Raw genomic sequence first — 27,539 nt, 5'->3', positions numbered from 1 at the left:
CAAGGCTGTATTTAAAAAAAAAAAAAATCAAATCAAATAAATAGATTGAAATTTAAAATACAAAATAAGTCTGACAAAGATGGTCTGGCTGTCCATGCCTGTGATCACAGCTCTTGGAGGAAAAGGAGAAGTTAAAAGTTTTTATCAGCTTTACACAGAACAAATCCAAGGTTAGCCTGGGTGGCTACGGCTGCTGCTCACAGGAGGCAGTATGGAGTCTGTGATTTCTCAGATGGGAAGCAGCGGGGTCTGGGATGGCTGCTGTGGGTCCCAATCTCCTGTGTACGCATATGCCACTGGGTACAGCTGGGCATTGTGAAGAGGTCTAGGCTTCCCCTCTGGGCAACTATAGTCAGGCAGGAAGGGAAATGCTGGGGGTGAAACCTGGTTTGGTTCTGTGACTGCAGAGAGTAGGAGGGGCTAGGAGAGAAGGCCTTCTCGGGGAGATTGAGGCAAAGCTCTTTATGACAAAGGCCTCCCCCACTCCCCAGGTGATCCTTGATGGAAAGAAGGTCCTTGCTTGTCCAAACTGGTTTCTTGATGGTGGGTGTAAATGCATACATCTTATTCAAGGTGAACTAGGGATTAAATACCTTTTGCGGGAAGGGATGCCCAGGAAGGGAAGCTCATTGGCTAAACACACTCAGGGCCTATGTAGATCCCTCATTAGCATGGAGAACTCTAGGTGTTTATGCTACATGTATAACTGCCATGGTACTCGAAGTGCAATGTCAGGATTGTGTGTTCCAGAGCTTGGCAGGAGCTCACTCCACTCCTGCTCTTCTCACTTCTGAGATTGCACCAGGATTTGAGCTTGTTCAACCTTACCAGTTCTTCTGTCTGGTGGCACAGTCCACTTGCCTCACAGGCTAATAAGAATCTGTTTAAATAATAATAATAAGTATGACAAGTCATGCAGCACATTAAGAGTTCTACAATAAAAGCTCAAATTTTTAAATCTAGAATACTTCTCAATATGAAGACCACCTAAGGCAGCTTTCATTTTAAAGAATCCAGATATGGAGTTGATATCAATTCACTCTTTTTGAGATATATATTATATCAAGAACAATGTAACCAAGTAAAACTAAAGGACCTGTTAGTTGGTAAGCTGCATTGTTTGTTTGTTTGTTTGTTTTCAAGACAGGGTTTCTCTGTATAGCCCTGTCTGTCGTGGAACTCACTTTGTAGACCAGGCTGGCCTCGAACTCAGAAATCCGCCTGCCTCTGTCTCCCGAGTGCTGGGACTAAAGGCATGTGCCACCACGCCCGGCTCAAGCAATTTGTTTTAAACAACAAAAATGATCACTGTTCTTTCAAAGGATTACTATCATCGAAACATTTACTGGTGAGCACACCTCCTGGTGTCAATTAGGAGTCATCGAGATGGGCGTGACATGCGTGTCACCCTCCCATCAGGAGCTAAGGCAGGATGATGGGGTGTGTAAGGCAGAGAAGAAAGAGACAGACAGAAGCTGGGTAGAGAAACAACATTGGCTCACAGCCATCGCTCTAAGGGTTTGTGCATGCTCGTGACCGGTCTCGCCTCTATGGAGAGGAAAGGGCAACGTTGGCTCACACCCATCGCTCTAAGGGTTTGTGCATGCTCGTGACCGGTCTCGCCTCTATGGAGAGGAAAGGGCAACATTGGCTCACAGCCATCGCTCTAAGGGTTTGCGCATGCTCGTGACCGGTCTCGCCTCTATGGAGAGGAAAGGGAAACGCGCTTCGGAGGGGGACACGCAAATGAAAGAGAAAAGCGTACAGGTGACCATGCAAAGAAATCCCGTGGAAGGCCCTGTCAGCACCTCTGTGTGCATACACTAAGCATGTGACAGAGGCGAGCACAAAGCGTGCTCTCAGGTCTCTGCTTCCCAGCCTGTCAATAACTTGGGCGCTGCCCCAAGTCTCTATGTTAAGTCCAGATTTAATATAGTGCAGGAGTCCTCTCTGACTCTCAGCATGCCTGCTCCTCCCTGCTGGTTCCGGATGACAGGTATTTCTTTCCCTGCCTTCATCCACCCATTTTCACCAATCCCTCACTGCTGGTTCTGGATGACAGGTATTCTCTCCCTGTTTCCATCCACCCATTTTCTCCAATCCCTCACTTCACTGAACTACCAATGTACTAGCACAGTAGTTAAGCCTTTGTATTTCTCAAAAATATTTCCAGCCTCTTGTTCTAAACTGTCTTTGAAGGATATTTTTCTGAAATCAACTGTTCGTAGCTATTTTTACTTACAAATGAGGATGTGGCTCACTGGTAAGTACTTACTTAGCAAACTCAAAGCCCTTCCAGAACCGAAAAATACCCCGCCATTAAAAGTCTATTTGATACAAATAGCTCTTCTCCCCAACTATCTAATCCAGTCTGCCCTAGCTTATTCTTCCGTGGTCTAAACTCGAGTTCTTAGAAACATTGCACAGTACGGCCTGCTAACTTGGACTTGTGCCTGCCTAGCTCACATGTATCCCAGACAGCCCATCTTCCAGTCTCTATCATTGTGGTTTCTAATTCCAGTCACACCTATCCACATTCAAAACCTGCAGAGTCAATGAAACATTTTCATGAAAGTGGGAAAGTACTGCTTAGTCCAACACAAAGGACCTTTCCCAGTCTGCCTTGGCCTATGAGCAATGCTAGAATCCTCAGATCTTCAAAGACATCACACCCCCACCTCTCTGAGCTCTTCTGCTGTGTGGCACACCTGTCTCTGTAGCTGCTAAAACTTACTGAATCTTTAAAACAGAGCCTCTCCTCCTCCCCAGCTTTCTCCAGCCCACCTGGTGCCCTTGCTCTGCCTTCCAGGAAGCTGTGCAGAGCTCCATCAACACACTGCTCTCTAACTTGGCTGAAGAGCTCACCTCTCCCACAGAGATTTAGCTTCTTGCAAGGGCTGTGAGGGAACTGGTACAGTCCAGACCCTGGACAAGACAGTGGCCTCCCAACTGAAGCATTGTGGGTTGGGAACTTGTCAACTCATTGAAAAGGAGGGCTAGATTAGAGGAACACAGAAAAATGATTTTTAAATTTTTATAATATATTCAAGTAACCCAGGCCACATAGCGTGTATGACCTCAAACTCTTGATCTGCCAGATTCCATCACTCAAGCATCAGGATCGCAAGCACCCACCAACATACCAATCTCAAAAGATTGTTTACAAAATTACCCAAAAGCTCTAGAGTGAAGCCAAACACTTCCAAGATCCATAGAAGGGAGTGAAGGCAAAGACAGAATCCAAAGTGAAGCTCCTCTCTGAGTGCTGAAAACAAAAGAAAGCTCAATGAGGCCTTTGGAGGAAAGTGCTTTGGTTTGTTTTGATTTGTTTGGTTTTCTTGAGACAGTGCCTCACTAGCCGGGGCTGCCCTCTAATCTCTGCTGTTCCTACACCCACTGCCTGATTTCAATTACAGTCTTTAATTAAATTTTCAATTATTTTCATTGTAAGAATACAAATATATTCACACATTTAAGTTATCAAAGTTGTGGCACGTTCCTGCAGGTTCTAGATACCTTTACAGCTTTTTGAGGCAGCCTCAATTTTCAGATTCTCTCAGGACTAATTACAAGCTTGAGTGATCACTCAAACCAGAAATAAAGTTTAGGCAAAATCAGTACCTCCCCTTCTTCCTTCACAACCATATCATACACAGCCATACGTTAATGACTATTCCTTTTACTTATGAACTATCATTACCTTACAGGGCCATAGAATGAGATTTCCCAAATGAAAGAGCACACAGCTTTAGTCAACCTATACCATGGCTAGAAAAGATTGCAAACCATAGTGGGACGGTTCAGCCTTCATTCTTTGACGCTAACTTGAAAGATGTTGCCTATAAATAAATCATACAACCAGGGTACATGACAAATACTTTTAGAATCTGTCACGGTGTGAGTATGCTTAGCCCAGGAAGTGGCACTATTTGGAGGTGTGACCTTGTTGGAGTGGATGTGTCACTGTAGGCATGGGCTTTAAGACCCTCATCCTAGCTGCCTGGAAGCTAGTCTTCTCCTAGTAGCCTTCAGATGAAGATGTAGATATCTCAGCTCCTCCTACACCGCACCTGCCTGGATGATGCCATGTTCCTACCTTGATGATACTGGACTGAACCTATGGCCGTAAGCCCGCCCCAATTAAATGTTGTCCCTTATACGAGTTGCTTTGGTCATGGTGTCTGTTCACAGCAGTAAAACCCTAACTAAGACATAAGTATTCCAGTGGGGGAGGGGAGAGTAACTGATACAGACTGTGAGCCTACAGTGAGTCTTTTTTTTTTTTTTGGCACACTGCAGAACAAACCAAGTTCCAACCATAAGTGTGTAAACAAACTTACAAAAACCACAGAACAAGGCCCTGCCAGCAGCACTAGGGAGGAGAGGCCAGCACCATGTGATCTCAGGAATCAGAGACTAGAAGTATAGTGAAAGTCTGGAATGGTGCACAGGGGCTCACCGCTCACTAGGATTTGGTTTCAAACATATGATCTTGCACTAGGACATATGGGGAAGCTCCCTTACTTAGTCAGTTTTTCCAAGAATAAATGACAATAGAACAATTCTCTTAAAGACACATGGGAGGTATATATGGTTATTCCTGGAATGGTTCTTCAGAGCAGAGATCATACAACAGACTGATGGTTAGATGCATGCTTGAAACTTGATTCCTTAGTGTTTGGTCAAACATCAGTCCATTGTTCTCCATGTTTCTGTAGTAGTATACTCACTTCATTTTACTCACATAGGTCTTTGAGGCAGGGTCTCATGTAAGTCCATGCTGACTTCAAACTCATTATATAGCCAAGGATGGCCCTGAACTCCTCCTGACCATCCTGCCTCTACCTCCCCAGGACTGAGATTATATACATTTGCTGCCATGCCTGAATGTGACAGTGTTTTGGGTAAGAGTTCCTTCTGAAATGGCTCCTCCACCTAGTTGAAAACCCTGAACACTAGAATGATACTTCACTTGCCCCAGGCAACAACGAATTAGGCAGCCAAAGGTTTTTAAACTTCAAGGCAACATCAAATCTTTAGTGTAGACACCCATCCTGCACAATGAGTTGCCAATCTCTACAATCATGTCAACGAGCTAATTTTCTATAGTAAGATTCTCTGTGCATTCATGAGTGTGTGTGCGTGTGAGATGAGTGTGCTTATGGGTACGAAAGTGTCCTATTGGTTCTGTTGCTCTGATGAATTCAAAGTAGTCACTTAACTAAATATTAAATATAGAATGTGATGCCTTCAAAAATACCCATGTTTTTAATTTTTTAAGAATTTTTTGTTGCTTTTTGTTTTGTCTTTGCTTTGTTTTCTTTAATGCAGGTTTATTTCCATCTTCCTCTAATATAAAGAAGAGATTCTGTTGATTCCACCTGATCAACCAGCATCAATGTGTTCCTCTCTAGACTTCAGGTAAGAATTTCTATAACAAGAGCCAAAATCTGGTTACTCCAAACTGAAGCTCCTGAAGGTACTTCATCTGCAAATGGTCCATCTCCTGGGGATGCTGCCACTCCCTGCAGGAGTACTCACTACTCAGAGAGGGAGCTCGCAGTACAAAGTTCTGCAGGCATCACAGCCTCCAAGGAAAACTGAAGGCTCTGCTCGACTTAGCATGTGCATAATTAACTAAGAGAGATCGCCAGCTCAGACCACTATAGAGTAGAAATGTATAGAAATTTATTCAAAATTATAATCAGGGAAAATAATTTATTCATTGAATTTACAGACTTTTCCCAATTTACTCATTTTTCTAGAAAGAAATCCTTGGATGTTGTATATTTGGCGCTTCCTCTTTCTAAAGGAAGAGGTCCTTACAATTATAAGTACATCGAATCAGTGAAGAATCACTACCACTGCACTCGGGAGGCAGAGGCAGGCGTATTTCTGAGTTCAAGGCCAGCCTGGTTTACAAAGTGAGTTCCAGGAAAGCCAGGGCTACCCAGAGAAACCCTGTCTCGAAAAACCAAAAAAAAAAAAAAAAAGAGAGAATCACTACCACCAACACAGAACCCCATGATACTAACGGAAGTTACTAGTCATGTTTAGGAAAGCTTAAGTACACCTAGTCAAAGTGATAATAAAATTTCTGATTACACAGTAAGATGACTTAACTCGAGCTTCACTAGAACTCATGAGATGCCATATTACTTGAAATTCTAGGATCAGAATGACCAGCTAATCTAATTATACCCAAGGCAACACTTTGAAGTTTGTAATTTCACAGCTCTGCTACACCACAAATATTTGTTTCTCATCATCTATATGCTGAAACATTATTTGCTAAACGTTTTCAAAGGTGGAAGCTGTCCAATACGTGAAAGGAAATGACCTTCTGACCACAACTAAAAATACTGTATATTACTATACAGTCCACTCATACATCAAACGGATCTCCTCGTAGCCAATACTTTTGTTAGGAACAACAGGAAACTACATATTGGCTGGCGTTGTGGGACAGGAAACATGGTCAAAAGGACCTTGTGGAAGCCTAGACTACAAAATCCTGTTTTCAACTAATTGTGATTCTTTTCCACAAGGCTATGTGTAAGCAAGACACTGAGGTAGACATCTCCAGTCACTTTTCTAGACAGGAAGGTCACTGAGCTCAGTGACCCTGCAGGTCAACACATATGAACTACCACGGGAGCACTGTCAGGGAGCACCCATGAACTCACACAAGAGCACTGTCAGGCTCTCATCAAACAAATGTTTATTGTCTTTAGTTAAGATTCTTCATTAAGATTTGCTGCATTTTGGGCTGGAGGGATGGCCCCATGGTTAAGATCACCAACTGCTCTTCCAGAGGTCCTGAGTTCAATTCTCAGCAACCACATCTCTAACCAACCATCTGTAATGGGATCCGATGCAGTATTCTGGTGTGTGTCTTAAGACAGCAACTCATATAAATAAAATAAATAAATCTTTTTTTAAAAAAACGTATAAAAAAGATTTGCTGCATTTCAAATCTAATATAGCTGATTTCCAAAACAATGTTTTAAATGACACATCAGAATATCTTTGCATAATACCTGAACTCAAGAAAAACATCTTTATGTCTATAGAAATGGTATTGTCACCACTTAAAACATACTAGAAATTTTCCCCTTCATACCTGAAAATCCTGGGAACAGAAGTGGGATCAACTTAACCAAATATTAAATATGATAAACTTGGACAAAGGATACAGCAGAATAGTAGAGGCCCTCACTATAGGTCCAAATACTTAGCACGACATCAAACAGACGGAATGAATTTAGCTGGATGCTGTAACCCACACTCGTAACCTCAGCGAGCAGTAATTGTTTTCCAGAGAGAAGTTAAAACGTTAAGCCTTGCATCTGATAGTGTTGCTTTGGAATGAGGACACATACAACTACGTAAGTATAGCTTGAGGCAGGAGGACTGTGAGTTTGAGCTCAATCTGTGGTACATCATAAGTGTACCAATTTTCTTAACACCTTCAACCACAGATGTTCTCTGTGATATGTTCTCCAAAATTATACTAAACATTAACTATTTGAACTAAAGGAAGGAAGGAAGGAAGGAAGGAAGGAAGGAAGGAAGGAAGGAAGGAAGGAAGGAAGTCTGTTGATAAGATGGCTCAGTATTAAAGGCACGTGTTGCCAAACGATCTGCGCTCCATTTCTGGGACCTCCATAGCAGGAAAGAATGACTCCCAGAAATCATCATCCGACCTTCACATGCACCATGGCATGCAACACACCTATGCAAAATATACATATACATATAATTCAAGTAATTTAAATATGTTAGATTACTTTTGTCAACGTCTTTAAATTGTTACTGCTGATCCAGTTGCGTCCATCCACCTATCACCATTTTCTATGAAATAAGTTTTCTGTTTGGGAGGGGAATTTTATGTGTATGAAGCGAAGTTGGTTCTTTCCTCCCGTCTCTGTGTGGGTTCCAGAAATGAAACCCAGATCTTCAGGTTTAAATGATAACCTCTTTAACCTGCCGCTCAATCTCACTGGACCCTGTTTGTTTTTGAGAGGATCTGAAGTAGCGTAGGTTGGCCTAAACACGATTGATGAGATTGAACTTGTGATCTTCCTGCTGCCCCACCACCAGAGTGCTGGAGATCACTGGCCTGTATCACATGCTTATGTCTGAGCCCAGGGATCATAGATGCCCAACAAGCACTGGCAACAGCCCATTCCTTGTAAGAGGAGCGTATACTCATTACTGAAATTTTGCTAAGTCTAGAAAAGCATAAGCCATTTCTGAGCATCACCGATACCCTGTCCACCCACCTTTATCCTCTCCACCGCCATATCAGAGGTTACGCTTTGATCTACATGCGTACAATCTTGGATCTAGATGCATTTATTTCAAAAGTAAAAGTGTTTGTAAAACTCCAGGCTATGTATGTAAGGATCCTGCCTGTCGTGAAATCATCCTCATTCTGAAATCATCTTAGAAAACACGAGAGATGGCTCAGCAAGTAGGAGCCCTTACATATCTTGCAAAGGACTTGGGTGTGATTCTCAGCACCCACATATCAGCTCAAAACTGTTTGCAGCTCCAATTCCAAGGGATCTGATGTCCTCCTCTAGCCTTTGTGGTCACCAGGCATGGCTGTGGTACACAGACATATGCTCAGACAGGAACATACATATGCATTAAATAAATAAATAAATGGATGATTTGAAACCCTATACAGACGTCATGAGCTGCACAGCACTCTCCTCTAAGGCACTGCCATCATGACAAATTCAACCATTCCCCTTTTACTGGAACTGTAAATTACTTTACTTTCTACTAACACAAATAGCAATGTAATCCTTACAAACATTACTAACCCAAAAGGCAGTAAACAGAAAAGGTTGACAGGTGAGAAATCAAGCTTATATAGGGGATGTGATTCAGTAGGAGAGTATTATGTAGTCTAACTAAGACTTGGAGTTCAATAGTCAGCTCCTGAAAAAGTCAATTACAAACACATGAAAGATTGCACCTTCACCAGGTAATAAGCACAGTATACAGAAATTATGAGTAGCAGTATTGGCTACCTACAGATATTTCTAAAATAATGTTTGGTATTGGCGTGCAAAAAGTATCCCACCTTGAGGGACTACACCCCCTGAAACTGTGTGCCAAAATCCTTTCTTAAATTGCTTCTGTTAGGCTGGGCAGTGGTGGTGCACGCCTTTAATCCCAGCACTTGGAAGGCAGAGGCAGGCGGATTTCTGAGTTCGAGGCCAGCCTGGTCTACAGAATGAGTTCCAGGACAGCCAGGGCTACACAGAGAAACCCTGTCTCAAAAAACAAAACAAAAAAAAAGTTGCTTCTGTTAGGTATTGATCTTAGCTGTGAGAAAATGCCTACTATATAACTATATTATCACACATTTCATTTCTAGTCCAGAGGTGTTTTTTGTTTATTTGTTTCTTTGCTTGTTTGTTTGGTTGGTTGGTTTTTTTTTTGAGGCAAAGTGTTGATATATAGCCCAGGCTAACCTCCTACTCTCCATTCTCCTGCCTTCCTGCCAGCCTCAGCCTTTCTTTGTTATTACAGGTGATGTTGATGATGATGATGTTAGTGATGTTTTTGTTTGAGACAAAGCCTCACAGAGCACACTACCTTAATTATGTTGCTGAAGGTGAGTTTAAATACCTAATCCGCCAGCCTCTACTTCCCAAGCGCTAAGATTATCAGGCCTGTGTTAAAGTGTCAAGCAGCTAGTCTTATTTTGTAAGGCTAATTTGCATTTGTTTTAAGGTCCACAGCTCAATGTTAAAGTTTCTAAGAGAAAATGGGTACTTTCTCCGTGGGAAAAGTACGAAGTCCTGTGTGTCTTACTGACATGAACACAGCCATGTCAAGATCCTCAGTGCCTCAGACCCATGAAAATGGCAAGGCCTTTTCCAGGTCCAAGTACAGAATTGACACTGCATGCAGACTGCCAGGACTCCAACTTGCGACTGCTCTCTTACCAAGGCCTCCTACGGAGATTAGCTACCCTATCCCCTTCCTCTTTTGTTCCTGCTGACAAATGGTTTTCAGGACCATTGCTGGTACCCTTCCCCCAGGGGGCAGGACCCATCTGACACCAGCTTTCTGTATCTGTGCTGTCACTCAGTCAACCCAGTCAGTTGAGTCAGCACATTATATAAAACTTAGTGTGTAACTTATCCCCCATCCATCCATAAATATATAGGGAATAGTTCTAACACTACATACACAGTTTTAAAAATATATTAAGTAAGCAAACAAAATTTTCTTTTGGGAAATAAAATTTCTGAGTATATTTACACGTGAGGTATTTAATTTCTTTGTACAGACTGGTACTTGAGAAAGAAATAGTTAGGCTGAGAATTTAGGAACTGTGCAAAGGAAAACTTATCAATACTTCAATCACTCTGAACTCTGCTATGAAGCTATTTCCAGAACAGAAGTGAGTGGAAGCAATTAGCATGTCAGCCATTAGAGTACCCAGAAGCCTCTCGTTCTTCTTCGTTCTTCAGCAGGGGTTTAACATATACTCAACCCTTACTTTCAAAAGACACACTGCTCTCAAATCCACTCTATTAAGATGACTTCCTTTCGTTTAATATTTTAACCACTTTTAAGATTTCAGTAGGAGCCATGGTACAAATGAGATACAGGAGCTATATAATATGTTACTCATATTAACAGTTTAACAAAAAGTTATCTTCAGAATTTCTCTTTCAAATAATGGCACAAGCATGCATGATTACCGTCCAGTACAATTATGTCTAAGATACAGCCAGAGAATTACAACCATCTAGCATAACCAGATATCTTAGCCAGCCACAAATTAGCCAGCCTCAATCACAGCGAGAAAGCCAAAGGCTCTGTCCAAGTCTGCCTACTACCAAGTTAATTCTCAGCATCTAAGTAAAGACTGAAATTTGCCCATAAGCAATCGCAATCAACAACAACAAAAGACACTGAAAGCAAAGTCAAAACCTAGTAGGTAAGAAACAACCTTGACATCGTTAGACCTTTTCTTTTTTTCTTTTTTCTTTTTTTCTTTTTGTTTGTTTTTTTTTGTTTGTTTGTTTGTTTTAGGGGGGTGTTGTTGTTGTTGTTGGAGACAAGGTTTCTCTGTATAGCCTTGGCTGTCCTGGAACTCACTTTGTAGACCAAGCTGGCCTCGAACTCAGAAATCTGCCTGCCTCTGCCTCCCGAGTGCTGGGATTAAAGGCGTGCGCCACCACCACGCCTAGCGGGCTTTTTCTAAAAATATAAAAATAAAAATAAAAAATTTAAAAAGCACTCAACGTAATAATGGAAACGGATATTAGCATAAGCAGTCCTTTCTGAAAATTGTGTGAATGACAGTTCTGGCTCACCACAGACCTTTAGAACACAGGCAGGGAGAACTGGGGCAAAAGTTTAGTCCCAGCAACTGGGAGGCAGAAGGAGAAGGATCACTCCAAAATGGAGGCCAACCCGGTCTACACTGGAAGTTCCAAAGTATAGGAAGCTAACAAGCAACACCTTGCCTTGAAACACCTCCCTAACAGGGAAGTGCACTGTCCCAAGCAAGCAAGCTATCCCAGTGTCCGTCTGTCGTCATATGATCCTAGGCTCCTCCATTCGCCTTGCATTCTGCTCCTTCCGAGGTCTGGAAGCTTTGTCTGGTGAGACATCATTAAAAGGAAGCACCTGTCTTCCTCTGTCTTTGCTGTCAGATTTCCCTGTCGCCTGCCAGTGTCTCTCAACTTAAGAGACATATTCACTGCATCACCTACATGCTCTTAAAAGCTTCACTCCGGGCTGGTGAGATGGCTCAGTGGGTAAGAGCACCCGTCTGCTCTTCCGAAGGTCCAAAGTTCAAATCCCAGCAACCACATGGTGGCTCACAACCATCCGTAATGAGATCTGACTCCCTCTTCTGGAGTGTCTGAAGACAGCTACAGTGTACTTATATATAATAAAAATAAATAAATCTTTAAAAAAAAAAAAAAAAAAAAGCTTCACTCCGATTCCGTGGGCATGAGATGTCCAGAAGAGGCAAAGCCACAGAGACAGGAACTAGATTACTGTCTGCCACAGGATGTAGGAAGAGAAACTGGGCATGATCATTAACAAACAGGCTGGGAGCTTTTTGGCTGGGTGATGGAAACATTCTAGAATTAGATACTAGTGATGGTTAGACCACCCAGTGAAAATGAACAGTATACTAGAAATAGTGTACTTTTCGATTGTTTAATTTTATTTCAATACAAAATGGTAGATCATCATTGAATATTCAAAAACAGTGCATAGCTACCTAGCATGCCCTTCCCTTTAACTCTCCTTTTTCCTTCCAAACAATACACTCCCCATAAGGATATTATCCGAGCAGAAACATAAAGGCCACCTTTCAGCAAATCGCTGCTGCCAGTTGCTTCCTTCAGTGAGGAGGAAGTCACATTAGCTTGCTTTCAGTGTTGCCAACATGAAGAGCTTGTTGATGGGGAAGCGTAAGAACGGACCAGGAAGAGAATTATGAAGCAGAATAAAAGAAACGAATTGTTTTCTGAGGTTTGTTTGTTTGCTCAGAATTTAATTGGCTTTCTGAACAAATCCCTAAGCTACTGTTTTGGGTATAGTAATGAAGATGTTAGGAAAAAAAAATCAAATGCAAAGATTTAAATCAAATTACTCCATATTAGCAGATTGTTGGGTTAATGAGGTAAGTTATATATGAACATTAACAATTATCCCCCTGCCCCAAAACTCGCCATCTTACTTTGAAAGCTCATGAATCCAGCAACCTGTGTTCTTGTAAGGAAGTTTAGTGCAAAGACAAGATAGTTATCCTGAGCAAAATCTTCAAAATTTGGTACAAAACGCAAGGAAATATCAAATATGATTTGCTATAGGAAAAAAAATCTCTTTATAAACAAATGATAAGTGTTCAGTGATCAAGAACCAAGCATATAGTGTATAGCCTTAAATTTTAGGCAAGGGACTGATTTTGCATGTATTATTCGATTCTGCAGAATATATTCAATTAGTTGACATTTTTCATTTGTTTCATTATGAACCATAGGTTACAAAACGTCAAAACATAAGAGGAAATCCAATTTCAATGTTATGCTTTCAAAGTAATCCAAATAAAAACAAGACAGTGATGATGACAATGCTTATATTTTCCTCTAGAAGCGTATTGATTTAGATGCCCCCAAAAGAACGAAAGGAGTGGAACTTCTCAATCAACCAAAACCTTCCTTCCCCTCCTGTCTGTTTATAATAGAAGCTTCAGGAGGGGCGAGGCTGTGGTGTTTAATGACCCCAACTCCTGAATACAAACACCATAACCCACTTTGGCATCCAGAAACTGTGCCCTGGATAACTGCACACAACCCACTTAAGCAGCCCCACCCAGGGAGCAGACTGTTGATCATATTATGGCAGCTTCCCTGGGGAGCCAAACACTGTGCTTCACTCTGAAATCCAAAGAGGGGTCTGGGGAGCAAAACTGGCACAACTTAGGACCTTGTGAGAAATGCAGCACTGGTCGGATGGCGCACACCTGTAACCTCAGCACTCAAATAGCTGAGGCAGGAGGGCTGCCAAGAGTTCAAGACCACACTGGGTCACAAAACGTTTCATTGTCAATCAAGGAGGGCTACCTAGAGAAACTTTATCCCAAGAATAAAATAGGAAAAGAAAAGAAAATATAGACTCTCATTTTCCAGTCCTGATTTACTGTTCAATACGTTTACTATGGTATTTTAAACTATTAAATTCTATTATAGAAGTAGAGAAAACGTATGAGACTGAAGATTTGGTTCGGTGGTGGAGTAGTTCACTAGAATGCCTAAGCCCCAGACTCAATACCCAGCACTGCCTAACCCATCCCACCCCAGCCTGGGAAAAGAAAGAAAACAAGTGCAGTAGGTGAATGCCCTCAGGAGTGACATCAAACGTGGGAAGTAGCTTATGAGAAGAAAGAGCTACCACCGGCTTGGGGACGTACACATGATGAAAATGCAAACAGGTAGAGCAAAGGCAAAATTCAGTTTCGAAAACATACTTAAAACAGGTGAGTTAGTAATCACCCGTTATACAAACAGAATACACAGAAAATACGACAGAAGCCTGGGTGGTGGCCCACGCCTTTAATCCCAGCACTCGGGAGGCAGAGGCAGGCGGATTTCTGATTTCAAGGCCAGCCTGTTCTACAAAGTGAGTTCCAGGACAGCCAGGGCTACACAGAGAAACCCTGTCTCGAAAAACCAAAAAAAAAAAAAAAAAAGAAAGAAAGAGGGAAGGAGGGAGAGAGAGAAAGGGAGGGAGGGAGGGAGAGAGAGAGAGAGAGAGAGAGAAAGGAAGAAGGAGGCTGAAGGGACTGACACTTGAAGTCATCACTGTCACCTCTGGGCTGACAGCTGTGTCACCTCCCTATAAAGCTACTCACTTCAACACTTCAAATGGCCTTTCTCTGGAACTGCAGGGGATCGCCCTGAGGAAAGCAAATAAGACCTGTGGGTATCAGCAGACAAGCTCACAGAGCCACAGCATGTCAGTGTCTTCTTACTGACCAGCCCAGGCTCAATACACTGATACCCCGACATCAGCTCTGCTCCTCAGAGCCCCGCAATCAATGGAGGAAGGCTGCTGTGAAAGAGACCAACAAGGACAGTTTATGCTACACGGCAAGACTCAGAGAGAACCTCAAGTACTCTACCGCTGAGCTAAGTATCCAGCCCTTTGTGCCTCTCTTAAATGTATCAACCTACTTTAATGGCTTGCCTCTTGAATCTAAACCTGAGTCTTAAACTGAGTTGAGAAAACTGCAGATTCAATCATTGTAGCCTGGTTGCTGGCTGCCTTTGTTGAGTCCCCCTCTGCAATAGCTTGCCTGGCTGGCACCGTGCTCAGGATGGAATGACTGCATCAAGGTAGTTTCTCAGGGAACACCTACAGAAACAGAATCTGCATTTTAACAAGATCTCCAAGTGATTCATAAGCATATTACAGTTTAAGAAGCACTATTGAAACTAAAAGCCTCCACAGACACAAAAAGCTGGACCTCAGAACTCTGTTCTGAGTGTCCTTACTGAAAAAAATAAGCACTATATGCCCAGGACAGTGACTCTGAGCCCCCAGAAGGCAGAAAATATAAAGAAACATCCTCCAAGGCTTCCAAGGCCCCTCTGAACACTGAAAGAAGCGCCTCTGCCCTTGCCTATACTACTCTGACCACCAGGTCACAAAAGTGCAGCACAGTTTGAGAAACACTTGAAGCAGATAACACATCGCACCACAACATTAATTCTGCTATACTCATACTGAATGNGAGTTAAGAAAATCTTTTTCAGAGGACGCCATTTCAAGGATACAAACCTACAGAACATAAGGCTGCTAGTCATAGAAAGGGTTATTCACGGGTTCCTTAATGAGACTCAAGGAAGGTCACTAAACAGCAGATGAGACTGAAAGCCTTCTTAATGGGATCCCCACCTCCCACCATCCCCCTCTCTGTGACAGAGCCTCCCTTACTGGGAGGGCATGGGTTTTATTCATAGTCTTTCTGACACATACTAGAGCCTCAGTAAATGTTTTAAAACGATAGAAAAAATAGTGACAACGGCTACTCTCACTTGGCCTTGATTGACATTTGCTTTTATTAAATTCCTTGCTTTTAAATTTTTTCTGAAAATCAAAACATCATTCTACACCTTAAATTAATATTGGCCATAGCATTCTCTCAAAGTAAGGTTTGTACTTTCTATTAATAATCTTATTCTGATAGTCCATGACCTTATTAAAATCATCAACCTATACACTTAGAAACTGCTGTGCCTGTAAAAAGACAGGGAAACTCCACTAACTTCTGGCCAGCAATACAATGCTCTCTTTTGGAGGAGGACAGGGTACTGAAACAGTTTCTTACAATGTATCCCACGGTGGCCCTGAAGCTTCAATCCTCCTACTCCAGCCTTTCAAATCCTTAGAACACAGGCATGTGCCACCATGTCTCAATGTATGTTACCAATGTCAAATAACTAATAAATTTAAGGAATATGTTGCAGGAAAGGTCAACTATTATTGTTTGTTTGTTTGTTTGTTTGTTTGTTTTTCTGGGTCCAAATTTAAGACATCCTAAGATCTTGAACATTTACTGAATCTCTGTAAGAGGAGTGAGCTAGACTTTAGAAACAGTACCACACCACAAAGCTCCTGCCGGAGACAAATGAAGAGCTAAATATGTTGAGAATAGTTTACCTAGTTTAGAAAAATAAGGGATTGCCAAAACTACAAAGGTTGCAAACATTATTTCTGTAAAGAGTACACTTTCTGTTGCTTCTCAAAGAAAGAGTGTTTAAACAGCAAAGAAAAGTAGTTTAATCTTAACTTCCCATTGCCTAATTAAACCTTTACAAATATAATCGAGCACAGATAGTGGATGGGTGAACATATTCTGTTCCAAATAACCCATGGGATCCCTGTCATTCACTGCACATCAAGTACAGCCAGGAACTCAAACTCACGAGACATTTGGGCACAGTCTGTTACACTGTTTAACCTGAGTTTGTCGGAAATGAGATGTCCCAAGAGCTGACTACTAAGCCCCAGAAGGGCTAATCTTACAGAAAGGAGTATGGTCTGCAGCTAGCAGCACGACTAACACACAGATGCACCTACAAAAGCACTGGGTGAATTTTGTTTTTAAATTACCACCTCTGAGGGGAAAAAAATATTTTAAATTGGCGAATGAACCAATCTATCCCATCAGTAGAAAGCTGCTTACAAATGTCCATGTGTATCCACTTTCCTGTTAAACAAGGGAAGCAACAAGAAAGAGTAATTGTCCCGTTCATTGGACATAAAGGAGAGAAGAATGGCACTTGTGTTCGCAAACTTCATTCACTCCAACTAGTTAACAGGTCAGTGAAAGGCCAAGGCTCTCCTTTACTCTGATCTTCCAGGTTCTTTATGAAATGGGCCAAATGCACACATTCTCTTTTTCTATATTAAAACCAGTTTGATTGAAAGAGGCAACACACATATTATTTTAAACAATAGAAACAAGAAAGTCTGAATTTCAAATTTTCGTACCCAAAGAGCTGGCTTGCTCACACACGAAAACATACTTCAATGACAGGTCCTTTAAAATCCACCATGCTAACCACTGCGCAGTTATGGTCTGTGTATCACAAGACCCGAGACTCGCAGGCTAACAGGCTAGATGATAAACGTTTGTAATCTGCTATTCCCCTGCTTTAAGCAGTCAGGGGCCTGGATTAACAAACTCCTTGAAGAGTTATTTCAGCTATGTATCTCTTGTTCAGTTTAAAACAGTTTAATCTTACCAGTTTCTTCCTAAGGGAAAGAAAGATGATGTTCAAAGACAGTTAAATGGTAAGACCTGGGAGCTCACTGGACAGGATTAGGGAAAGGATATCTTTGAAGTTGGTGCCTAAAAATGAGAATAACACCCAAGATGGGGCAAACAGAGAGAATTAATACAAGAAGGCATTAAAACATCCAAGGACACAACTTATTTTCCAACTTAATTCATATCACTGATTCATTTTAACATCCAAGGACACAGGTTACTCTAAAACTAAATTCATATCTCTGGTTCATTGTAAACATAGATGAACTGCATGTGGTAATTCTGACCCAAAGTGCCCACCCTATACTAGTAACTCTGCCTTACTAACATCTATACAGAATTTCACAGGATTTTACTTTATTTCAAAATATCATTGCTTAGTCACAGCAGTGCCAGGCATTTCTGTGGAGATCCCACGTAAGTTCTCTACCTTCCAGCTTCATATGCAAGTCCATGGGTCGGAAATGACAATAGTCAGTGACTGTAAAGGTACACTATCAAATTCCAAATCTATCATCTGGGCATCATTTGTGCTAGAAAGTGATGTACACCTTTGCACCCCAACTCCCCGAAGTCCACACAGACATGATGCCAGAATCTAAGGGTCTGGCAAGTACACTCTGAAAAAGCACTCCAGGGGGTTCCAATGCTCGACCAACGGCCTCCAGACAGCATTGCCATTTTGCACTAAGGGCGTTCTGCCACTGGCTGCTAAGAGGCTTTCTGCTCCTCTCCTGGATCAAATGTTAGCTACTAAGCATCTCAATTCAACTGGCATTTAGCCGATATAGAAGAGGAAAAAATAATGCGACGAAGAGCAAGTCACTTACACTTCCCTTCACAAAATTTCACCATAAAACAACGTAACACATTCTGAAATTGAAGTTGTATATTGTCACAGCTTTGCAGACCAAGTACTTAAGTCAGCTGATATACTTCCATAAAGCAAATGTTCACAACCAAGTAGCCATGCAAAAAGGAAGAAAGAAAGTTCAGCAACATGATCCACTTACACTGAAGGGAGGACTCCAATACATTTAGCACGTAAATAAAACTTCAAGGCTAGCACAGATCACCCAGTGTATCTTATTTCCTGTCTTATAAAGCAGTCGGAAAGTGATTATTGACAGGTAATATTAAATCTTGTAAAAGCAGTTGTATTTCAACAATTCCTGCTGTTTGGTTCGTGTGTGTGTATGTGTGTGTGTTTGTGTGTGTTCCACCCCACTGGAATGTATCTCAAAAACTTGTTCACCTTTATGATTCCTCACTGGGGGTTTATACCCACAGACATCACATTAACAAATCAGACTGATACCTCTCCAGCTCCACACTCCTAAAGTCACCCGAAACAGGTGCACACCAACAACCTCCAATTTCTTACAGAACCCAGTAGCTGTCAAGTCTATCCTGCAGAGGCCCCAATGCTGAAAGGAAACTTAGGGAACAATCTATAAAAGCATACTTACCTTAATCGGAGCACAACTAAACTTAATTTTCCTATTTGCTGGGATTTCTTCTTCTTCCGGCAAGCCAACTATCTCCGAGTATTCCATATCAGGCTGGTAATAATTGTTCTCGTCACTGTCTTCCTCCTCATCTTGCTCCGTGCCTGTCTCTCCCCAGTCTGAGTTATACCTGGATCTCACCCTATACACGTTATAGTCACTATGCATGTATACGTGGGAACTCTCAAAACTGTTTGAGTCTTCAGGTACTTCTCTTCCACAGCTGGATGCAGAAGCATCAGGGGAGGTTAGGTCACCACCTGTCAGGTCTTTCTTCTGATGCTGAGCTGTCTCACCCCCAACCACATTAGCTTCAGCATCTTCTAACGGCTCGTTCCGTGGTGAAAGGATATAAGACTTTGGCATTGCTTGGTTTTCAGCAGAGGGTTCTTCTGGACTATCTTTATCAGTGCTGTCCAGAGCCTCTGGTTGAGCTGTTGTGACGTCCTCGGCTTCCGTGCTCAGCTGGCTCTCTTCACTAGGCAATGAAGCTAAAGAGGTACCTTTCTGAGCCACTTCCGGTACTGGCACAGCATCGCTCTTCTGAGCATCCTCTCTATCAGTATCTTGTTTGTTTGATGGAGCCTTCGAATTAGAATCCTTGAGACGGCCAAAGGTATCCAGATTGGTGACAGTAACAGATGGTAAATTGAGGGGGTAGTGCCCGGTCACCGAGTAGTCAGCGCTCTCAGCCTTCCCAGAAGTGAGAGCACCTGGAGACTCACTGTTCTCAAACACCGCACTCAGCTGACTCACAGTCGGAGAGACAGCTTCCGTTCGGGGGCTCAGGCTGTCCAAGGAATCACTGCTGCCTCTGTTGGACTTGGAGCCACCCCACTCATCCTGTGGTTCAGTCCCTCCACCTTTCTCTTTCTTTGGGGAATAGCGATGGTTTTGCCCTGACTCATGCACACTTCTCTCAAACATCTTTCGAGTCTCAGTGAACTTAGCATACGAAGGGCCGTCATGCATTGTGTCAAATCTACTGATTCGTTCAGAGACAGACGACTCCAACTTAACCACTGAGCCATCCGTTTTCTCCACAAACTCTTTGGGCTTCATTCTTCTCTGAGGGGATGAGGGCCTACCTTTCCCCCTGGTTTTGGCAACGATAGCAGCATTCTCACTGGGTTCCATACCCATCTGCATAAATAGATTTTTAATTCTGTTGACATTGGAACCATACTTTCTACCTCTGCTCTGCTGGGAGCCCTCACCTTCTTTCGTTTTCTGTTCCCCATCTGACTTGGGTTTGTCAAAAGTACTTTTCAGCGCCTGGAACTCTGTTCTGTACGCATTCCTGTGAGGAGAGGCACTTCTGAGAGTGGTCCGCTCACCTGAAGATTCCGCCTTCAACATGTTTACTTCAAGGGTGAAAAGCCAATGCTCATAATGGTCACGCGGAAAAACAACCAAAAAACGAAACAGACCTCTGTTCTGAATCTCCAGGGTCTGACCAGGCACAGGGCCTCTCAAATGGCACACTTGTCCCTTGACGATCCCAAAGGCTGTATTAGAAATGTATTCACAGTCAAGAGTTACACAAAATAGCTTTTGTCAAAGCAAGACTAGAGGTTCATCTGTAACAGAAAAGAACGAGTTTCTGAATTCACATGTTTATCTGAATTTCTCTTCAGTCAACTAGTCAACACTTAACACTTTGTTTTCTAAGTGCTTTAGCCACACATCAAGTCAACTACCTCGAAATGGGACTTTAAAGTTAAGGAGCTAAAGAGTTATTCTAGTTTGTCCTTGGTAACAAACATAACTTGGAGATGCTTACAAAACACACACACACACACACCACTTGACACCACTTGACAATAATGCTTTAGACCAAGTTTGAGGTATTTCTGTGAATGAATTATGAAAGAACTCGACAACTCATTTACTTCTTTTAAAAAAAAAATCAAAATGGCCACTTGATTTGGGAATTTTCCATAACCGTGCAGAACAGGGAAAAGTTTCGAGCCTACGAAGTTTCGAGCCTACGTTTCCAAACTCTAAAACTATGGCTACAGAGGCCTCTTTGATGGTTCTGAGTTAACAGTCTCATGTACACCGTGCTAAAGCATCGATTTCAGTGCAATTTCAGGACAAAGCAGACAGAAGTAAGTTCTGGAAGGTCAATTAAGTTTTACTGTAAGTTTTTCTATGCAGTGTTTGGAAGTTTCCTAGCCAAGAGGCTATTATTAACTAAGGAGTGCAGTCTCCTGGGAATAGACGCATGAGAATGTAACAATCAGAAATCAGGTATACCATGACACTTCCTTCCACAGTCCTGATTTGTCTACTCTTTCTGGCCCCTAACTTCAAGATAGGAAGAGAAAAAAAAAAGCAAACGCCATGCATGTTTGCTGTCCTCCAGCCCACAGCTGGATTTTCTATCAGGACTCCAGCAGCCCAACACTTCAGGCACTCAACGCAGTTCTAAACATTTTTATTATTATTATTCTGGTTTGTTTTGTTTTGTTTTAATGTTAGATGGAACCACATCACGCTCACGCACCATCAGCTGAGGGAGCTCACACTTTCACTTAAATCAGCTCTCAAAACTCGCTTTCTGGCCCAGCAGGCACGCATGCATGCATGCANGCATGGCCCATGCAGGCAAGCAAGAGAGGAATGTAGTGCCTGTGGTTTGGGTTGGTTTTTGGTTTTGTTTTGNTTTTTGTTTTTTGTTTTTTCCTTTATTTCTTTCTTTCCTTTTTGGAAAGCGTTGACAATGTCCTTTTTACCCATAAACACCCTCCCCTCTCCCCTAGCTGCACACCCCGCTCCCTCCCACCGCCAATTCAAGCCCGAGGGGGCGGAGGCGGCGGGGGCGAAGGGGGCCGCCGGGGATTCAAAAACCTGCCCTCACAAAAGACAAACATAAATAACACCAACTTGAGAGGCAGCCGATTGATTTTCCCCAGCCCGGTTCGGGACGCCATCCCTCGGCCCCCGGGGCAGGGCCGGGAGAGCAGGTGACGCCAGGAGCTAAGGCAGGAGGAGGTCGCAGTCTAGCCTGGTGCCAAGAAGCACCTGAAGTCCTAACACATTGGCGGCGGCTCCCGGCCGCTGCCAGGCGGATCCCGGTATGTGGCACCGGGGGAGAGACGAGCTCGCCGGCCACACTGGAGCGGAGAGAGAGCAAAGGCTAGGGTGACGATCACACGAATGCCTCTGCTTTTCCTCCCAGTGTGCCGGGGAAACAATAGATCCCGCAGAGGATCAAGCCTCCGCTCCTCACCCTGGCGCTCCCCGACCGCAGTCCACCCCCACCCGCCCGCGGGTCCGCCTTTGTGCACGCCGCCGCGTCCCCGCGCTCCCGCCGCCCCGCCACCCGCACGCCGCCCCCTTACCGAGCGGCCCGGGCGGGAGGTCGGACTCCTTCGGCGCTCTTTCCCCCCGCCCCCCCGTGACCGTGCGGGGCTCGGCGCCGACCGTGTGCCCTCCGCCCGCTCGTCACGGCGCGGCGCGCGCGGCGGCCGCCTGCACTCGCGCCTCGGCCCCCCACGCGCGTCTTGCCCGCGCGGGGCGGCCCCGGGACGCGCGCTGCGCTCCCCCCCACCCCACCCCCCACCTCCACCCCAGCCATGGCGGCCCGGCCTGGGGACCCGACGCACAAGCGGGCACCCTCGCCTGCGGCCTGGGATTGGGGACGCCGCTCGGCCCACGTGCGGGAGCCCCCCACGCCCGGCCCTGAGGCCCGCGAGGCCCGATGGACTTAGGGATCAGGCCGCGGGGATGAGGAGGGCCCCGGGGTAACAGGTGCCTCACCTCGGCTGATGGGATTAACTCTAGGGCCGCAGAGAGAGGGAGCCCAGCAGCGAAATCCCAGGAGAGGGAGAGAGGGAGCCTCTGGCGGCCAACGAAGGGCGAAAGGCACCGGTCCGAGGCAAGGCCGCCCCACCCCCCCAAGACCGTGGGCGAGGGGGCTCTGGCACTTAGGGCAAGGCCTGTGCGTTCCAGGGCAGGGTTTGAACTACCAGATGCTGTGGACCCCACAGAGTCTGTGGTTAACTCTGTGACCCCAGGCATCCAAGGCCTGGCCATGGCCTGAGCTGGCCTAGAAGGCCAAGACCTAGGCCCTAGTCTACTCTAGTGTGGTGTCCACTGGGATGATCCAGCCGACCCTCAAGGCCACTCTACTAGAAGGAAAGGGATGAAGAGGACTTTGGACTTTTCTTCTTGTATATCTTTTCTGTTCACACTCCCTGGTTTTGCCCTGTTAAAAACTCTCACTACACCCTCTCCTCCCAAATAGTGTGACAGGTTCCATACTCTTCTCCTTCATACAAAATGGACCTTGATGGTCAATATAGACCATTGATGTATCCAAAAGCCCTGTAGGGCACAGGTACCATTTTTGAAGAGTCAAAATTGTGTTTTTGCCACACATATATAGTATATGAGGTGCACACATAATCCCAACACGGCCAAGACAGGAGAATTGAGTTTGTGGACACCCTATAATCCAGCCATTGTCTGGAGATACAGAAAAAACAGCTGGCCAATGGTGGCGCATGCCTTTAATCCCAGCAGAGAGGCAGAGGCAGATGAATCTTAGCGTTTGAGACCACCCTGGACAACAGAGTGACTTCCAGGACAGCCAAGGCTATTCAGAGAAACCGAATCAGGAAAATACAAATAAATATATAGTAGCAACAATAGCCAGAAATTGTGTGTGTGCATAGAAAAAGCAGCAAGATGGTGTAGCCCTCTCAATACAGGCAATCTAGAAAGAGGCGAAAGTACTTAATATTCCATACAGCACTGAATGTTAGATTTAGAATTTCAGTAGCCACGGCAGGGGTCAGGCTGCCGCCCGTCAGCCTGTCTGTTCAGTGCTGCCGCCCTTCAGCCTGTCTGTTCCCTAGTCATTTAGGTTTTAAAATTCTCAACCTTTGCTTTAATGCAGAATTTTTAGAATTAGTAGGCTGCAGGATTGAGGCTTGTTAAAGGGTATTTTAGAGTAGATAGAGACACTTAGGGTACGATGAAGGCACACTCCAGAACACAGCTGGACATTCTCTGAGGCTTTCTCTTTGTTTTCCTTCCAGTATATACCATTTCCGATATATATCATTCAGGTCAGTTTTGAAACTATTGTCTTCAAAGGATGAGCAAAGAACTTAAATGAGATACTGGGGTAGTCCCACAGGCGTGCCCTCCAGGTTTCAGTTGATACTGTAAAATTCTAGATCACCCTAATTTGGAAAGATAGGCTATCTTTATTGTAAACAAAGTTCTTGGCCTGGAGAAATGGCTCAGCAGATAAGAGCACTGACTGCTCTTCTTCCGAAGGTCCCGAGTTCAAATCCCAGCAACCATATGGTGGCTCACAATCACCCGTAATAAAATCTGATACCCTCTTTTGGTGTGTCTGAAGACAGCTACAGTGTACTTATCTATAATAATAAGTAAATCTTCTTTAAAAAAAAAAGTTCTTGTTTGAGATTTCTAGAAAATGTCTAGAAAAAGAAATGAGGTACTTCCAAGGTCATTTTCGATCTGTCCTTAAGCTTGGCTCATAGCTATTTTAACGTGTGTGTGTGTGTGTGTGTTCAACTTTTACAGCAAATGTCACTAATTGTGCTGGAAGTCTTGCCTTTCATTGGTAGAAGTAGGCTCAGCTCTGGGATGAGGATCTTCTTTTCCTTCCATGTTCCAGTAATTTTCCCCATCTTTATATTCTGCCCTAGAATTATCTTTGCAGATACATTCCAAGCCCTCCCCAGCCCCAATTTATAACCAAAATAAAAATGGTACCGAACCATATGTGTGTGTACTTATTCTGCACATACCTAACCACCAAGCTTAATTCAAGTAAGCCACAAAAAGTTAGCAATAAAAAAGGGAAATGAGCCGGGTGTGGTGGCACACGCCTTTAATCCCAGCATTTGGGAGGCAGAGGCAGGTGGATTTCTGAGTTCAAGGCCAGCCTGGTCTACAAAGTGAGTTCCAGGACAGCCAGGGCTATACAGAGAAACCCTGTCTCAAACCCCCTCCCCCCTAAAAAGGGAAATGATACAATACACTGCAGTAATTAATTAAAACAATGTTTTCCTAACAAATTATATTTTTAAAGATTCACTTGATTTTTGAGTATGTATTTATGTATCATGAGATAGTACATGAATGAGATAGATAGTACATGTTTCTGGTCTCTATGAATACATATGGGTATTCATGGAGATTAGAAACATGTATCAGATCTCTCGGAACTGGAGTTACAGACAGTGTGTGAAGCTACCAGGTGTGGGTGATGGGAACTGAACTCCAATCCTAAGGAAGAACAGTACAGCACCTGACCACTGAGCCACCTCTCTAACCTGAAATATCAGGACATGTTACAGAGGGGGAAATGGAGGGTTGGGCCTTGTGATGTATTTACAACTTCATTTCCTAGAAAACAATGATGAGAGAATAGCCAGGCAAGTATACACAAAGAATCTGTGTGCTATGAAAGGAAAATATTTCCGTTTCTAAATAACTCCCTAGATCCTTAATTTTGTAGATCTGATTTTCAGATAGACATTTTTCCCCCTTTTTTAAGCGTCTTCATATTCTCTGTCCTTACCGAGAAACTGGCATTTCCTGTCTGAGAAGTGGGTGCTGCTGCTATAAGTATCAACAGATGTAACCGGCAGTATGAAGGAGCTGTGGTTCCAGCCACTACTTTGGGAAAGAACATTTGTGCTGTCTGGGATAATCTCCTGGAAACATTTCTGTCATTTCAACGCAGCATAGAAACCAGGTTTTTTGAGAGAATAGCCTAAATAAATACAGCATCTAATCGCTGAGTTCTGTCTGTAGAAGAAGGGGGCAGAGTTGGCAATAAAATCGGTCTTACACCTCTCTACAAAAAGATGAATCATACAGAAAAGGAGCCAAAAGGCTGCTTGGTTTGGGGCTTATTTTCTGAAAATGTGAAACTTTTGAAAGTCCATATTGAAGGAATAACAGGGTTTATAAACACCATGCTGCTATGTGAAGACTCTTGGTGTCTCCGCAGTGGCCTTACACTTCCAAGGCCTGCAGACGGTAGAAGGGTCTACTAGACATGTACTAACTCAGTGCATGTGGGTGTTGAATACATTGTTTCCTTAGCTACAGTAACCATATTGGAGAGACTCAATAGCTACCTGTGGCTAGAGGCCACCCTATTGGACAGATACAAATAGACACAGGGTACTCATTCCATCCAGAAACCCCCCATGAAGTAACACTTCTCACATATGAAAGACATACTGAGTCTATAAAGGTTCTTGCAGTTTGACAGCTTACTGTTGTAGTAGAGATTAGGGACAGAGGTTTCCCTTGTTGCAACTGGAAGGGTTATGTGAGCATGCTAAGTATCCTAAATGGACCTGCCGTTGAGATTTACACTTTTCATATCAAAACACTTATAGAACCCAAGTGTGGTATGTATCTCAGCACAGGGGAGAGAGAGATAGGAAGGGAGTGTTCAAAGTTAGCTTGGGCTACACAGCAAGACCCGGGATCAAAATAGCAAAAATTTAAAAATCTCACACAGAATATTGTGAACTACTTGCTTTTTGCAACCAGTAATTCACAGACTCAGAAGAGACCACATGATCAAAAGTGTGTGTGTGTGTGTGTATATGTGTGTGTGTGTGTATGTATGTGTATATGTATACACACACATATATATGTGTATATATATATGTATATATATGTATGTATGTATATATATATATATATATACACACACACACACATAGCCAATAACTATCTGCACGATAGTCTTCATTGATTAGATTTAGAATCATTATGAATACCTCTGAGTGTGTTTGAATACATTTCCTGAAAGATTTAACTAAAGAGGGAAGGCCCATCCTAAGTGTGGCCAGCGTCAACCATGAGATAGGTTCCAGAAGTAAGTAAGCAGGAAAGAGAAACAAGCTAAGCGTGGGCTTTCATCTGTCTCTGCTTCCTGACTACGGATGTGTGAGAGATAACCATTTCATGTCCTAGGCATTATGCCTTTCCTGTGGATAGAGACTGTGTCCTCATCAAACCGTGAGCCAGGGGAAATCCTTCATAAGTTGCTTTTGCTAGGCATTTTGGTACATGAGAAGAATGACTAACAGTATTTTAATTTTTTGTGGGAGGCTTTCTCAGTGTTTTGTTTAAGTATTGCTAATGGATATGCTGAGTAGTCAAAGAAATTATGTGTAAGTGAAACATTTTGTGCTACCACCACATTAAGATGAGATGAAGCCTGAATAAAGACTAGAGAAAGGTAATTGGGCATATTGGCTCATATCTGTATCCCACAAACCAGGAAGCTGAGACAGCTACATCACCATGATTTCAAAACAGTATGGATTTCACAATGAGTTCGAAGCCTGGGTAGGCTATGTAATGAGACTTATCTCCAAAACACACAATAAAAGACTAGGGAATGGTGCCTAGGTTACTAAGAAGACTGCCCATCATGTCTTCGTTTGTAAGAAGTCCAGGTATAAATGCTTACTCTTGTAATGCTAGCACTCAGAAGATTGAGGCAGGAGAATTGTTAGAAGTTAGAAGGCCGGTTTAGGTTAAATAGTTCTAGGCCAAGGCCAACCTAAGCTACAGAGTGAGAACCTGAATCAACAGGAGGATACCTGGGTGGTTACAGACTAGCCGAAATTCATGAAAGATAAAGGAAAAGACAAAGGGTACTGTATTCACATTGGCTT

General features: G+C 43.4%; 1 protein-coding gene across 1 annotated transcript in view; it reads right to left on the bottom strand.

The window, feature by feature from the left end:
- Ppp1r9a (protein phosphatase 1 regulatory subunit 9A) overlaps positions 1-22,325 on the bottom strand; it is a 255,286-nt gene extending 232,961 nt beyond the window's left edge. The window contains exons 1-2 of the mRNA XM_029478162.1: positions 22,191-22,325; positions 18,805-20,423 (exon numbers count right to left, since the gene is read on the bottom strand). Coding sequence (XP_029334022.1) covers positions 18,805-20,202 — 1,398 coding nt within the window. The 5' untranslated portion in view covers positions 20,203-20,423; positions 22,191-22,325. The remainder of the gene's footprint in view (positions 1-18,804; positions 20,424-22,190) is intronic.
- Between the last annotated feature and the right edge of the window lie 5,214 nt (positions 22,326-27,539).

The sequence above is a fragment of the Mus caroli genome, chromosome 6 (assembly GCF_900094665.2).
Source record: "Mus caroli chromosome 6, CAROLI_EIJ_v1.1, whole genome shotgun sequence".
NCBI lineage: Eukaryota > Metazoa > Chordata > Mammalia > Rodentia > Muridae > Mus > Mus caroli.
The sequence above is the reverse complement of the archived record's forward strand: the minus strand, read 5'-3'. Positions and strand labels throughout refer to the sequence as shown.